At 37.5% G+C, this 12,777-nt stretch overlaps 1 protein-coding gene and 1 pseudogene across 1 annotated transcript; one reads left to right on the top strand and one right to left on the bottom strand.

The window, feature by feature from the left end:
* The first annotated feature begins 1,705 nt into the window (after positions 1 to 1,705).
* Positions 1,706 to 3,154, top strand: LOC110751901 (zinc-finger homeodomain protein 2 pseudogene; annotated as a pseudogene).
* Positions 3,155 to 9,378: 6,224 nt separating this feature from the next.
* On the bottom strand, positions 9,379 to 12,554 carry LOC110751962 (FH interacting protein 1). The gene is made up of 4 exons (XM_088247445.1): positions 12,047 to 12,554; positions 11,802 to 11,903; positions 10,952 to 11,223; positions 9,379 to 9,871 (listed from the first exon to the last, which is right to left on the bottom strand). Exons 1-4 carry the CDS (start codon positions 12,390 to 12,392, stop codon positions 9,665 to 9,667), a joined length of 927 nt encoding a protein of 308 aa, XP_088103571.1. The 5' UTR covers positions 12,393 to 12,554; the 3' UTR covers positions 9,379 to 9,664.
* Positions 12,555 to 12,777: the final 223 nt, after the last annotated feature.

Here is a 12,777-nt window from a genome sequence, read left to right as displayed (position 1 = left end):
CAATCATCGAAAGCACCTATTTCTTAGGTTCGCTTTAACGATTATTTGTCCAAAAAATCAGTCAAATCAGAAATAGTTTAGCTAGTTAATACCATCGAAATCATTTCAAATTTATATGACTACGATTTATTTCATTTTTAACATGTGGTCCAATGACCCGAATCCTTAAATCGTCTCAATTTGAAAATCACTCTTTCGGAAAATTAGCTAATTTGAAAGCCATAACATTATGTAATTTTGATCAAGCATGTATACGTACGGATATATTTACCATAAATATCGAAATGATTATATTGTTACTCAAATTGATAAATAATTTCCGATTTTATTGACTTTTTCATAGATGATATTTGACCGGAGAACTAAAACATGAACAATGTCTTAGAAAAATAAATGGCCACATACATATGATATTTGATATTCGACGATGATATGGTTTATACTAGCTAATCAATGGCCACATACATATATGATTGATAACAACTAATCAGAAAAATATATATCTTCTTCAAGCAAAGTTATGGGTTCGAGTCGTAGTATATGTGTAGTTAGTGTATATTATCGTCCCATCTCAATAGAAAAGGTCCTTAAAAAAAAAAAATCTCTTCAAATCCGAATTTAAAGGCAAAAAAAGTAATGGCACTTAAACGAAACTTGGATGAAGATGAGATGGCGTCCAGGTCGAGTATATGGTATATGGTACTGTGAAAACAAGTCCATGAGAAGTTGAGATAGAATATCCTGAAACCCATTGTGTTGAAAGTTGTTGAGGGTAGAAGACGTCACATAGACACACACTCACACATGATGTCTGAAAATGGAGGGCACGTAGGCAGCTCCCAAAAATGCCGACAGTTTAAAATCAGTGTCCTCATGAGCTTACCTCACCTGTGTTGCCAGTTCTTGAAGCATATATCAACCCCACCTCCTGATCCCCATCCAGCCTGGATCGCTTATTTGATTTGCCCTCATCACTCCTACTCATCAATTTGTCCCCAAACAATATCACTTGTTTGGTATGCATATTTTTCGTTTACCTTACTAGCAAGTGGTCCGTAGGGTAAGATCGAGAGGGTAACTGTACATACTCAATTTGAATTTGACCGGCTTCGAATAAACTAAACTCGAATTCGAATTATGTGTAGAAATTTGGTGAATCAAAGTTAATCCGTGCTTCGGAATCCCTAGTAACAAAATGAAGACTAAATGTCGTTACGCAAAAATACTCGTTTTAGGAAATCTTTTGCAGTTTTACCGTGGTGCGATTTGAGTAGCTTTAGATATAGGGGTAGCAGGTCTACCATTTGCTAAACATCATCCCAGCTAGTACTATGTCATTTTTTCGAGGCAAGTGGTTTTCCTCTTTCTCTGCCATTTACCTTTTCTACTTTCATGCTATTACTGAGAAAGTGATTCCCAATCTCACTTTTACCACAAAGAAAAAAAGGAAACAAAACACAACAAAGTAGTGTTTCCACATAAAAGGAAAACAAGAAAAGAACCAAAGTGCATGCCATTATGCAATTAGCAAGAAATGCCAAGAAGAAAGTTAGAAGCAAAGCACCAAAACAAGTAGAGATTTCAAAAATTAACCCTAGTTAAGTATTAGGGATAAAAAAAATTGAAAAAAATTTGAAGTAAATGAAAGAGAGAGGTTTAGAGTAAGATATGCATAGAGGGGAATTGATGGCCACAATTCTCCACCCCTCTCTTATCTTCTCCTCCCTGAGAAACTTTAAAAATTAAAAAAGTATTACCCAGTTCAAAACAAACAAACCAAAAAACCCCAAAAATAAAAATAAAAATTAACAGTTTAAGATTTAAATATTACTATTACACTACACAAACCAACACTTGGATGTAATACAAACAAACATTTAGCACTTAGTCATTTACAAATGTCCATCTCCAGTGGAAGAAGCTTTTTGCTGTTGATCGTCTTCATAATCCGTTTCTTGGGCTCTTCAGAAACCATGTAGATCTTCACCTCTTCATTTCCTCACCAAACAATCAAAGAAATCAAGAGAGAGAGAGAGAGAGAGAGAGAGAGAGAGAGAGAGAGAGAGAGAGAGTGAGAGAGAAGAGAGAGAGAGAGAATGGAATTTGAGGAGCACGAAGAGCACGAGGAGGAGATGGAGATGGAGATGCAGGCGGCGCCCCCAGGTTACGACTCGGCTGCGGCGAGTTCCAGGGTCAAAATGGGGCCCACCCGTGAGGGCACCGTCTCCACCGCAAGAAAGAGGGGGGCAACCTCCACAGCGGCAACCACCAACACCACCACCACCCTCACCACCATGGTCAGGTACAGAGAATGCCTCAAGAATCACGCCGTCAGCATCGGAGGTCACGCCGTCGACGGCTGCTGCGAGTTCCTGGCTGCCGGGGACGAGGGAACAATGGACGCGCTCATATGCGCCGCCTGCAACTGCCACCGCAACTTCCACCGCAAGGAGCCCGAGGGCGAGCTGATTCATCACCACCAGGGTGGTACTACTGGGCCCTACCACCAGAGCGGTGGGCCCCACCACCACCTCCTCCAGCACCAATTTTCCTCGGGCTTCTATCGCCCACCGCCACCACCATCTGGCTACCTGATCACCTCTCCGCACGCAAGACCCACTCTAGCCTTGCCTGCAGCGTCAGGTGGTGGCGGTGGGTCTCATAGTAGGGAGGATGGAGAGGATGTCTCGAACCCCAGCTCGAGCGGCGGTGGCGGTGGAGGAGGAGGAGGATTTGGGATAAATAAGAAGAGGCACCGGACCAAGTTCACGCACGAGCAGAAGGAGAAGATGCTGGAGTTTGCGGAGAAAGTTGGGTGGAGGATTCAGAAGCATGACGAGGCAGCGGTGGAGGAGTTTTGTGGAGAGACTGGAGTGAAGCGACAGGTTCTCAAGGTTTGGATGCACAACAACAAGCACACCCTCGGTAAGAAATTAGGGCCTTAAGTTAATTGATTAACCATTTTAATTTCATTTAATAGCTAATTAGCTAGCTTAGCTAGCTACCTAGCTAGCTCAGAAGAGTGTTGCAGTGTATGTTGAGTTTACCCAGTTAGATTATCATCACCCATTCATGCATGTACGTAAGAAAGAGAGCCTCCTTGCAAATTTATTGTGTGAATGGTTTTCCTTAATTTAGTGTTAATTCATGGTAATTTTAGTAGCTATAGCTTAGCTAGGGTTTCATCGCCAGGTTCTAAACTTTTAATTAATTACTGTGTTTGCTAATTAATCTCTGGCTCTGGTTCTAATCTTAAGGTTAATCATGGTGTTCTTAATTGGGTATTTTGGTTAAGCATCTTCTTTCTTTGTTGCACATTGCCCTAAAAACCCAAAACAGCTCTGCCATTTTATTCCATGGAAGTGTAAGTTTTCTCTTTTTCTTTTTTTGGTGAAACAAAAAGGAAAACCAACATAAAGGGTAAGCTTAATTATGCTAAATTGGATTGTAATTAGTTCGCATTACCAAGGAACCAGAGAATTCCAAAAACTCCAATCAAAACCTGTAATTTTTGGCATGCAAAGCAAACCTGAAACCTGCTATTTTTGTGTTGTTTATTAATTTCTTTTGGATTAGTTCTGAGTTTTGGGTTTTTGACGTTCATCCACATTTGTCATCTTATCCTTATTTTCTTCCATGATCACCGCCTTAGCTTTACTCTCTCTCTCTCTCTCTCTCTCATATTAATTTGGCTCAACCTCCATATTGCATTAATCTCTGGACACATCCAGCATGAAACTGAAGAAGCTGATCAAATTCACCGATTTTTGAGCTTAACGGACACATGTGATCTCATCAGATGAGAGCATCTATTTACAGCAGGGCTGGATTGGTTTAATAAATTTGTTCTTTTCTTTATTAGGAAAATATTTTTTTGGATTTTTTTTTCTATCTCGAAAAGCATTATGCATGCGTTAACGACACGTATCATGCATGCCGATATCGCGCTGTAAGTTCACACAAATTATAACACGTATATTGAATTTTGAAATTAGTCAGACTGCTCTCGTTTACACAAATTATAACACGTATATTGGATTCTAAAATTATTCAGACTACTTTCGTTTACACAAATTATAACACGTATATTGAATTCTGAAACTAGTCAGGTTGCTCTCGTTTTCTTAATCCATTCAGCTTGTGTTTCATCTTCTTATGCTGGTTTATTTCTTCTTTCACTTTGGTGTTATATAAACATTTCTTGCTTTCTTTAACAATTTAAATAATGAGAAGTTAACTTCATATTAATGCAGTTAATTATCAAATTTCTTGTTTTACATATGCACCAATTGGGACTATATGGGGAACTTTCTGTGTTCATCTTTTGGTGTGCTCTGACAATTTGACGTTCTTCTGAGCCAGAAAACAAGAAAAGGGTTTAACAAGTACTATTGAGTACGTCCTTTGGATTATAGTCAATTGAAGAAAATGCCCCATAAATTGTTGGGGGAGGCCAATATGTATTTGGGTTGATCATTTCTCTTGGAACAATTTTTTTCCTTTATTTGGTTAATTACTTGGAACAATTTTAATCGATGTTTGTGATGAGCGAGGCTCAGCTGCGTATGGAACACATGATCAATGGATGAATTTGATATTTTTGAGTAATCTTTGATTAATTTTAGCAATTCAATGTCAAGTCCCTAATTAATTTCTTTCACGCTGATCAAGAAAGGAAATTGCATGAACAGGTACGCTGCCAAGAGTTCAAGACAACCTACTTAGTTAGACCTCAAAAACAACAGAAATAAATGGGTTGCTTGGTAGTTTGACACTACAAAGTTCTTCTTTTGGAGTGTTCTTGTCAGCTTGAAAAATGTTGGGGTTAGGAATCGGGTTCTTGATCTCTTAGAAATAACATGTGCGAAATATAGAAACACACCCAAAATCAACCCCAAAATCAACAATTGTATATTTTTTGGGTGTGTTTATAAATGAGTTTTGAGTGTGTGTAATGATGGGTTTTGGGTGTGTTTATAAAGTGTTTTAGGTGTTGGGTTTTTTTATAATTTCAACCCCCATTTTGGGTGTTTTAGTGAAACCCCAATAAATAAATGTGATTGAGAAACACAAAAGTAAACCAATCACAAAGAACAGCACAAGAATTTACGAGATTCACACGTATGAGCTATGACACTGAGTTACTATGAGATTCTCACTATAAAATAAGAAGGAGAAACAATTACAAGCACTTAGGTGTTTTTTTCATAGTTACTTCTAATTAGGGTTCGCAAGATCACCAATACAACTCCTAGCACACCTTCTCGGAGCATCCTGACTGGTCTGTTTAGATTATAACTTTCCCATGGAATCATTAATTCTTCAGTTATGAGAGGCCTCGATATGTTCATCTAAAATAACCTTCAGAGATTTCAGCTTCTCTACAATGTCACTCAACACGTTTGTAGGTTCACCAAACCGCCCGTGGTCATCTTCAATTAAACAACCGCGTAATCATCAATTTGTGACCTCCATAGCTCTAATACCAGTTGTTAGGAAACATGTCTACGCTCTTCTCAATGTTAGATGTTAATATGGCATCACCATGTTTAAATCGGCTCTATATCTTTAATAGTTGATGTTCAGAGTATGGCAATATAAATATATACCACCTCAAATAAGATCTGCATTGTGGACTTTAGAGCCCATTTACTTTTGTTAGAAGCGCTTGTATCATAAGAACGACGATAATTTTTGGTAAAAATTTCTGTTTCTTAAAAAAGCACTTTTATGACCCCATATATATGATGTATGCGTGTCGTGTCAGATATAATATTTTGTATCAAAAGATTAAACATTCTTATAATATGTGGAGAAAATATTATTTTGATACAAAATTGTGTTGACATTGTAGCCTTCTGTTAGTTTAAGGGAGAAGAGGTTTAGAGAATGGTTGGTTTAGTTTTTAGGACAACAGTTTAACTTTGGAATGGAAAACTTTTGAAAGAGTAAGAAAGTATTTTTTATTTGACTGGAGGAGAAAAGGTACAAAGCTTTGATATAGGACTTAGTGGAATATAGGACAACTGCTAGTTTTTTCTGCTTTTAGCTTGATTACTTTGAGAGGTTGTAGGCTTATTTATAGGGATACTAAGTCGGCAACTTTGCTTTGGACAAGTCGGTTGCACAGTAACCGACTTATCCAAAGTCATTTTCAACCACAAGTTGTCTTCTAATTCTAGATTTCTCTAGTTATATTATAATAGATAATTATTAGATGGTTCTAGTAAGAATCAACCATCTTTTACTTGATAATTCTCTCAATTATTCTAGAATTTTTTAGTTTTATCACACAAGTGTACTAATATTTAACACCTTCATACAAGCCTTATTGAGCTTTGCAATCCGAGAATGATTTAGACCATAAATTTACATCCCCGACAAGCTAGCTCTAACAACAATATATCCTTTGATTGCTTAAAGCAGCTCTCTGTCTATATATGTGAAACCATTGGTGTAAAAGCAGCCTTGTTTGCGAAAGGCTGTTTTTGTTGAAGAGCTAGTTTTTCCAACACGTCAAACATGCAGAGATATATTGGTGAAAGTCGTAAAGAATACAAATTATAGCCAGCGAGGTGTTGAAGGTGTTGGAAAAAACGATGTGAAGTTGGATCGACTTGTTGTTGCTGCTTTATTCTAAACAGGTGGGCTCTATCTCTCTATGCCTCTCTCTATCCAAGGAAAAAGAACTGACCACAAAATACAAATTCGACTGACATTACAGCTATTATATCTGTTTAAATAAATGAGTAGCATCATTGCATTTTGTTTGTGAAGTCAGCATATATTCCTCCCCATCTACCAACATTTAGCATTTCCATTTTACCTTTTTAAGACCAAGAAAAGCTCAAGATAAAATGAAAAACTTCTGGTCCGCTGCCACTGTCGTCAGCATCAGCTCATGCCAACGTTCCTCGGACTAAACACCCATCAAAGTCTCTCACTCTCTCATCGCGACGGTGAGTGAGGAGAGACCGATGACTTTTCCGGCCTCGGATTTGGAAGGATGGGGGAAGGGGAGATGGGGGATAGGGTGGGGGTGGAGGTGGAGTGTCGGACTCAAACATGGCAGTCACTATTCTAATTTCTAAATCTCTAACATACCAACAAGAAAATGCCAAATGCCAAAAAGTGATAATATTAATATAAGTGGTTTGGTTTGGTTCGGTCTAGACAGTTTCTAAATGGCCCAAACCACACCTACCTAAGCGAAATCAAACCGACTTAAGCCAAACTAATTACATGTTAGTTCGATTCAGTTCATGATTACATTTGTTTTTAGTGTAGAAACCTAATGCTCAGATCGGTTTTGATTTGTCTGATTTTTCATGTGGTTTTTTGTCAACCTCTAATTTGAAATAGAATTCATAAGTTAACATGTTGGGTGTTTAATGTATATACATCATTATTTTATTTTATTTTTCAAATTTTGGAGGGGGGAAAGGAGTTATGATTGGTTTTGAAACCTAATTTTTAGGACTGGAGTGTTCTTGGCCCTCCCATATTTTTATCAACCCCTAATTTTAAATAGAATTAATAAGTTCACACGTTCTAGGCTTGGAGTGGCCCTGGCCCCCCATATTTTTATCTCTCCTCTATTATATTATATAAAATATATAGAATTTGTAATAAACAACTTATAATTTCAGTTATAGTTTCCTCTAAAACAAATTAGACGTGACTAAATTATAAATATTTAGCTCTAAATATGTAATTATTGAATACTTAAGTGTTTTATATACTTGTATATTCTATTTCGGCCTCCTAACTTTACAATTCTAGCTTCGCCCTTACCTGAAACGTCTAAAATACATGCAAATGCTCTTACTAACCCCTTGGCAATTAGAAAAATACCAATTGCACCTAAGTTTTTGTCACAAGATAGATATAAAACTTAGTGAGGAAATGTGTGGGCGTGAGTCGTTGGGGGCCAAAAACAAAAAGAGGAATGCTAGCAACCTTCTCTTTAACCTTTTCTTTTGGACCTTCTCCATTCTCTTCATGACATGTGTCACTTTCTCTATACTTAAAACAATGTATGTTTTGTTTTCCAAATTTACCCTTGTTAAATGCATTGGACAAACTAACTTTTGTTTCCACCTTGTTACAAAATTAAAAGATAATTTTAAAATATTCCACAAAATTAACGTCAGTTTTTTTAAAAAAAATTAAAAAAATTCTGTTTACTACTCTTTTTTCGGTGAGGGAAGGGAGAATGGGTTTTGGGATGGGGGCCGTTGTTTTGGCCAAGGGAGGGGGCTGTGAGAGAGAGAGAGAGAGAGAGAGAGAGATATGCTGCAATGGGTTAACTTGGGTTTTCATTTGTTGTTTCTTTTTATCTTTTAACTTTTTTAATCAATTAGAATGTTCATTAATTTAAAAAAATATTTATCTGTATTTTTTTTTATAAATTTCATAATTTTTAACGGTTTTATTGTAATTTTTTTTTTAGGGAAGTATACTTCGTTTTTATTTTCAAATATTTATTTAATTGAACTTTTAATGTTTATTTTTTAAATTAATTGTTTAAGTTAAGTTGTAAATTGAAGGAAATATAAAGTTAATACATCTAATAAGGGTAAATTTGGGAATAAAAGATATATTGTCTAATGCATTAATGTCATTGTTTTAAGTGTAGAGAAAATGACACATGTCATGTGGAAAAGAGAGAAGGTTAGAGAGAAGGTTGCTAGCATTCCCCAAAGAAAAATGGCCCATTTTTCATTTCATATGATATGAGGGCCAAAAAGTAGCTTGTGTTTCAAGTCAGTGTCCAATCCCCTTATTTTCCTCATTTGGACTGACAACGTAACATGCCTCCATAATCCGTGACTGTCGGCGTTTAGAGAGAAGACACCCACTCACTCTCTGTTTCCTTTTTCTCTGCTTTCTAAATAGTGTCAAGTCAAGGTTGTTTTCTCATTTTTCTTTTTTCTAATGGTTTCTGTCTGGTTGCTCTCATTCCAACGAAGCAATGGGCTTGAGCTTGACCAAAGTCTAAGCCTTGCAGGTGTAGGCCTGGGTCAATGCATTAGTGCCTTTCAAATAATCGACCTCATAGACCAGACTCCAAATTAGGTAATGATTTAGACACTCCAAAGACAATCTCAAATAACTTACTTCTCATGTGTAAGAGAGTAAGAGTAGAAAGAGTGAAAAATGACTTCTGAAGTGCCAAAATCATCTCCCTTATGTAAAATATTTCTTCGTAGTGGGTTCGGATTTGAATTCCATAGATAATATGAAAGGCAAGGTATCGTCTATAATGGTTATAGGCTTTATCCCTGACAGTATCCTTCCTCACTTGTAGGTCTACAGAAAATTGCCTACAATCAGAGGAATATACAAGTTTTCATCCATGTTTTCACAATAATAAGGTGATAGTCTGAAAATACGATGTATATAATCACAAATGTCATTTACAACAATTATAGACTCGACTGAAACTCCCCTCATCCCAAATGTATCACTATACCCGAAGAGTAAAAATCACAATCTGTGGGTTCTAATAACAAATACATCACAGCAATTTCACAAATCAAAGAACATACAACATCCACATTATAGCTGATATATTCCATATCACGCATGATTTCGTCTACGTAGATGTCTTGCCAACATGATGCCTCTGCTGTAACATGGCAAAGGTTTGGACTTATATTCATCACAAACTGTGGGGCTGGGGCTGGGGCTGGGGCTGGGTGGGGTGCAATACTTCTTGAAGATGTTTCACAGCACTGTCATAGTTTACAAAGCTCATAAACCAGAATTCATGGTTGTCAACAGAGACCACCTGGATGTATTTTTCAGCTGATTTGACTTTGCTTGTTGATGGATTGATTGCCTTCAGCTGATGCAATGGAATAACAACCTACATACGAGAAGGGAATCATACCAGATTATGTCCATAGCTAATAGAGAGATTTCAACATATAAATACTACTTCTAGACCATTGAAAATTATCGGAAGAAATTCATCAGAAAGAAAAAATTGTCGGAAGAAAGCAAAAAAGTAAAATTGACTAATGGGATCACAATAGATCTTCAAATGGGGAAAATATATGAGTTTTGATTTCACTGCTTGTAACCCTTTAAGTAAGAAAGCACCATACCAGAAGGGAAAAAAAAGGGTAAAATGAACAAAGGGCATTTTTCTGTGCTGAAGAGATTTCACCACTCAGAAGGTTTGGCTTTATAGTGATATATAGATAACACAAATGAAGGGAAATTGACATGCATGGTTGAACTGACACTGGGAAAGAGTTGAAAATGTGGTCAACACCTACTTGGAAATGTGTTGACACTTCTTGGAACTTAACTTATCATAAATAGAAGAAACGCCAAGTCATTCCACTTGAAATTGTTTAACCTTCAAAAGAAGGTGATATTGACGGTTGCACAATCACCACAAAATTCATGAACCAAGAATTAGGCAATTACAAGTGGAGTGCATAACTGGAGGCGATTACTACATAACAAGAAACTTGAAGATTATTGGGTAAATTACATGTACCTCCCCTGAGGTTAAGTGCAATTACCGAAGCCTCCCTCTTATATGGAGAATTAAATTAATCTCCCTTGTCATAGTAAATCTTAGAAAGATCTACGAACAAAGTTGATCACTGGCATATTCATCATCGTATCTGTATCTTTCATACGTACAAATGAATTAACAAATTTAATATATGCTTTATTATCATTCTAAACACTCATCAGTAAAGTGAAATTTCTATTTTCAATTACAACCTACCTCCTCAGTATTAATACTGTGCGTTCAGCACTGATAACATGACACGAGATTAGTATAATTTCTAAAAAAGAAAAAAATTGAAAGAAATTCAAATTTCACTATCACAATTGGCAAGCATAAACGGCTCCTAAGTCATAATTCAAGCAAGGAAGGTGGCAAATGGTTCAATGGCAATAAGCAAACAATACTAATCCACTATACCTTATAATAGCTCCATTCAGTCTGGTCACCATTTTTGTATGAAAGGGGATCGTCACTGCAAAATGCAAGCTTTGCCGTTGACAAATATAAAATTCCCATTACTGGGCCAGCAGATGTGGATAGGTAGCAAGCATATGTCTTCTGAAGTTGCTCCTCTGGGACAGTCTCAAAATTTTGTCGAAAGATCTTCTCATAACCACCTTCTGCAAGTACCTTAGTGCTCTGAGCAATTCTTGCCACAGCAGCATCAGCAAAACTAGGTCCCGTTTTCACTAGTTCAAGGGAAACAGCAGTACATGATTTATGTCTCACAAATAAAACAGCACAGAATTTAGTATGAAATCAAGCAATGATTTTAATTTTTAAACCCAGAAATCATCAAGGATTCACGGTTCCTACCACAACCTCTGAAACTATAACTAAATAACAGAGTAATTAAAGTCATAAAAATGAGGAATGGGATCACAATGGGGCAAGAAAGAAGTAAGTGAAAAAAGTAATCAAGAGGCAAAATCCATAACTCTAAGATCCATTGCAATCTAAAAGCGCATATATTGATGGCATTTCTGAATTCCAACTCCCAGCACACATATTGGCGCCATTCTTCTTCCATGCAAAAACCAGAATGCTCCCACATAGAAATGCCATGCAATTGCTCAATCATATAAGAAAAACAAAGACCCCAGTTTTACAGCATACTAAACAAACCATTTGTGAATGGAAATTGATTGCATTGGCTTTATACATAATATTAGTGATGCAAAGAACAATTACCATGGAAAATTAACATCTTTCACTGAATTGAAAACACTCAGAAGAACAGCTTAATTCACTGGAATTGAAAACTTACAGTGCTGCCACATGTTGCCAGCAAGATCCTCGGCCTTCTTGGTGGCCTCCGCAGCCTTCTTTCCCCATTTTCCAAGAACATCTTTCACTGAATCCATCTTATCTAAATAACACAACAAATAAACAGTCATTTCCAACCTCCACAGTAACACTCCCAACATCAAAACCCTAACATATACAAATATATATATGTACACACATATAATTGAAAACAAATGAGAGCGCTGGTTGGCTACTGATACTCACTCTTGACGGAGGAGGAGGGAGCCGGACCAGGAGTGGCGACGTAGGGATTGGACTCCGCCGGCATGGAGGTGGCAGCTTCTCCGGCGATCGGCGCTCGAGCCTCGACGTGAACCGGCGGATCGGCGACTGGAGGCGGCGGCGCTGACGGTGATTCCAATTTCGGCGGGGGTTCAGAGGCGATAGAGACAGAGGTCCAAGTTTCGGGCTGGGGAGGCGGCGCGACGTCGTTGGGGTCGAGCTTAGGGTAGGGAGCGTAGTCTTCGGAGTGAGGAAGAGGCTTCGTGGTCTGAGATGGTGGGTGGTGATCGGGTGCTGCAGCTGCTGCTGCGGTCTTGTGGTCGCTCATTTTATTCTTGTGATTGAAAATGGAATCTTTGTCTGGTTGCTGTTGTTGCTGTGAAATTCAAACGGCTCGATTGGGGCGGAGCCTACGAGAAGAAAGGACACCTGGGGCAACTAGATTTGAGGGGAAGAAGCGTTTTATTGGGGATTTTTGGATTCGGCAATGAACTTGTCTGTAAATGGGAATTCAACATTGGCTTTGGGCTAACTTCTCTAGACGTATAAATCTCAAGGCCCAAATGTATCAACAAACAATTCAACACTGGCTTTAATATTCATTTGTGTACATTTCTAGTGGGGGATTGGTTTTTGTTTTTGTTTTTTGTTTTTTTAAATTTATAGAGTAGAGTGATATTATTTTATTGATAGGAGGATAAGCAACGAGTATA

The sequence above is a fragment of the Prunus avium genome, chromosome 1 (genome assembly GCF_965620075.1).
Source record: "Prunus avium chromosome 1, drPruAviu1.hap1.1, whole genome shotgun sequence".
NCBI lineage: Eukaryota > Viridiplantae > Streptophyta > Magnoliopsida > Rosales > Rosaceae > Prunus > Prunus avium.
The sequence above is the reverse complement of the archived record's forward strand: the minus strand, read 5'-3'. Positions and strand labels throughout refer to the sequence as shown.

Coding starts and splice junctions, on each gene's coding strand:
- LOC110751962 (XM_088247445.1), bottom strand. CDS start 12,392: ATGAGCGACCACAAGACCGCAGCAGCAGCTGCAGCACCCGATCACCAC. Junction 11,904..12,046: donor TCCCTCCTCCTCCGTCAAGA/GTGAGTATCAGT, acceptor TGTGTTATTTAG/ATAAGATGGATTCAGTGAAA. Junction 9,872..10,951: donor CTGAATGGAGCTATTATAAG/GTATAGTGGATT, acceptor TCTCGTATGTAG/GTTGTTATTCCATTGCATCA.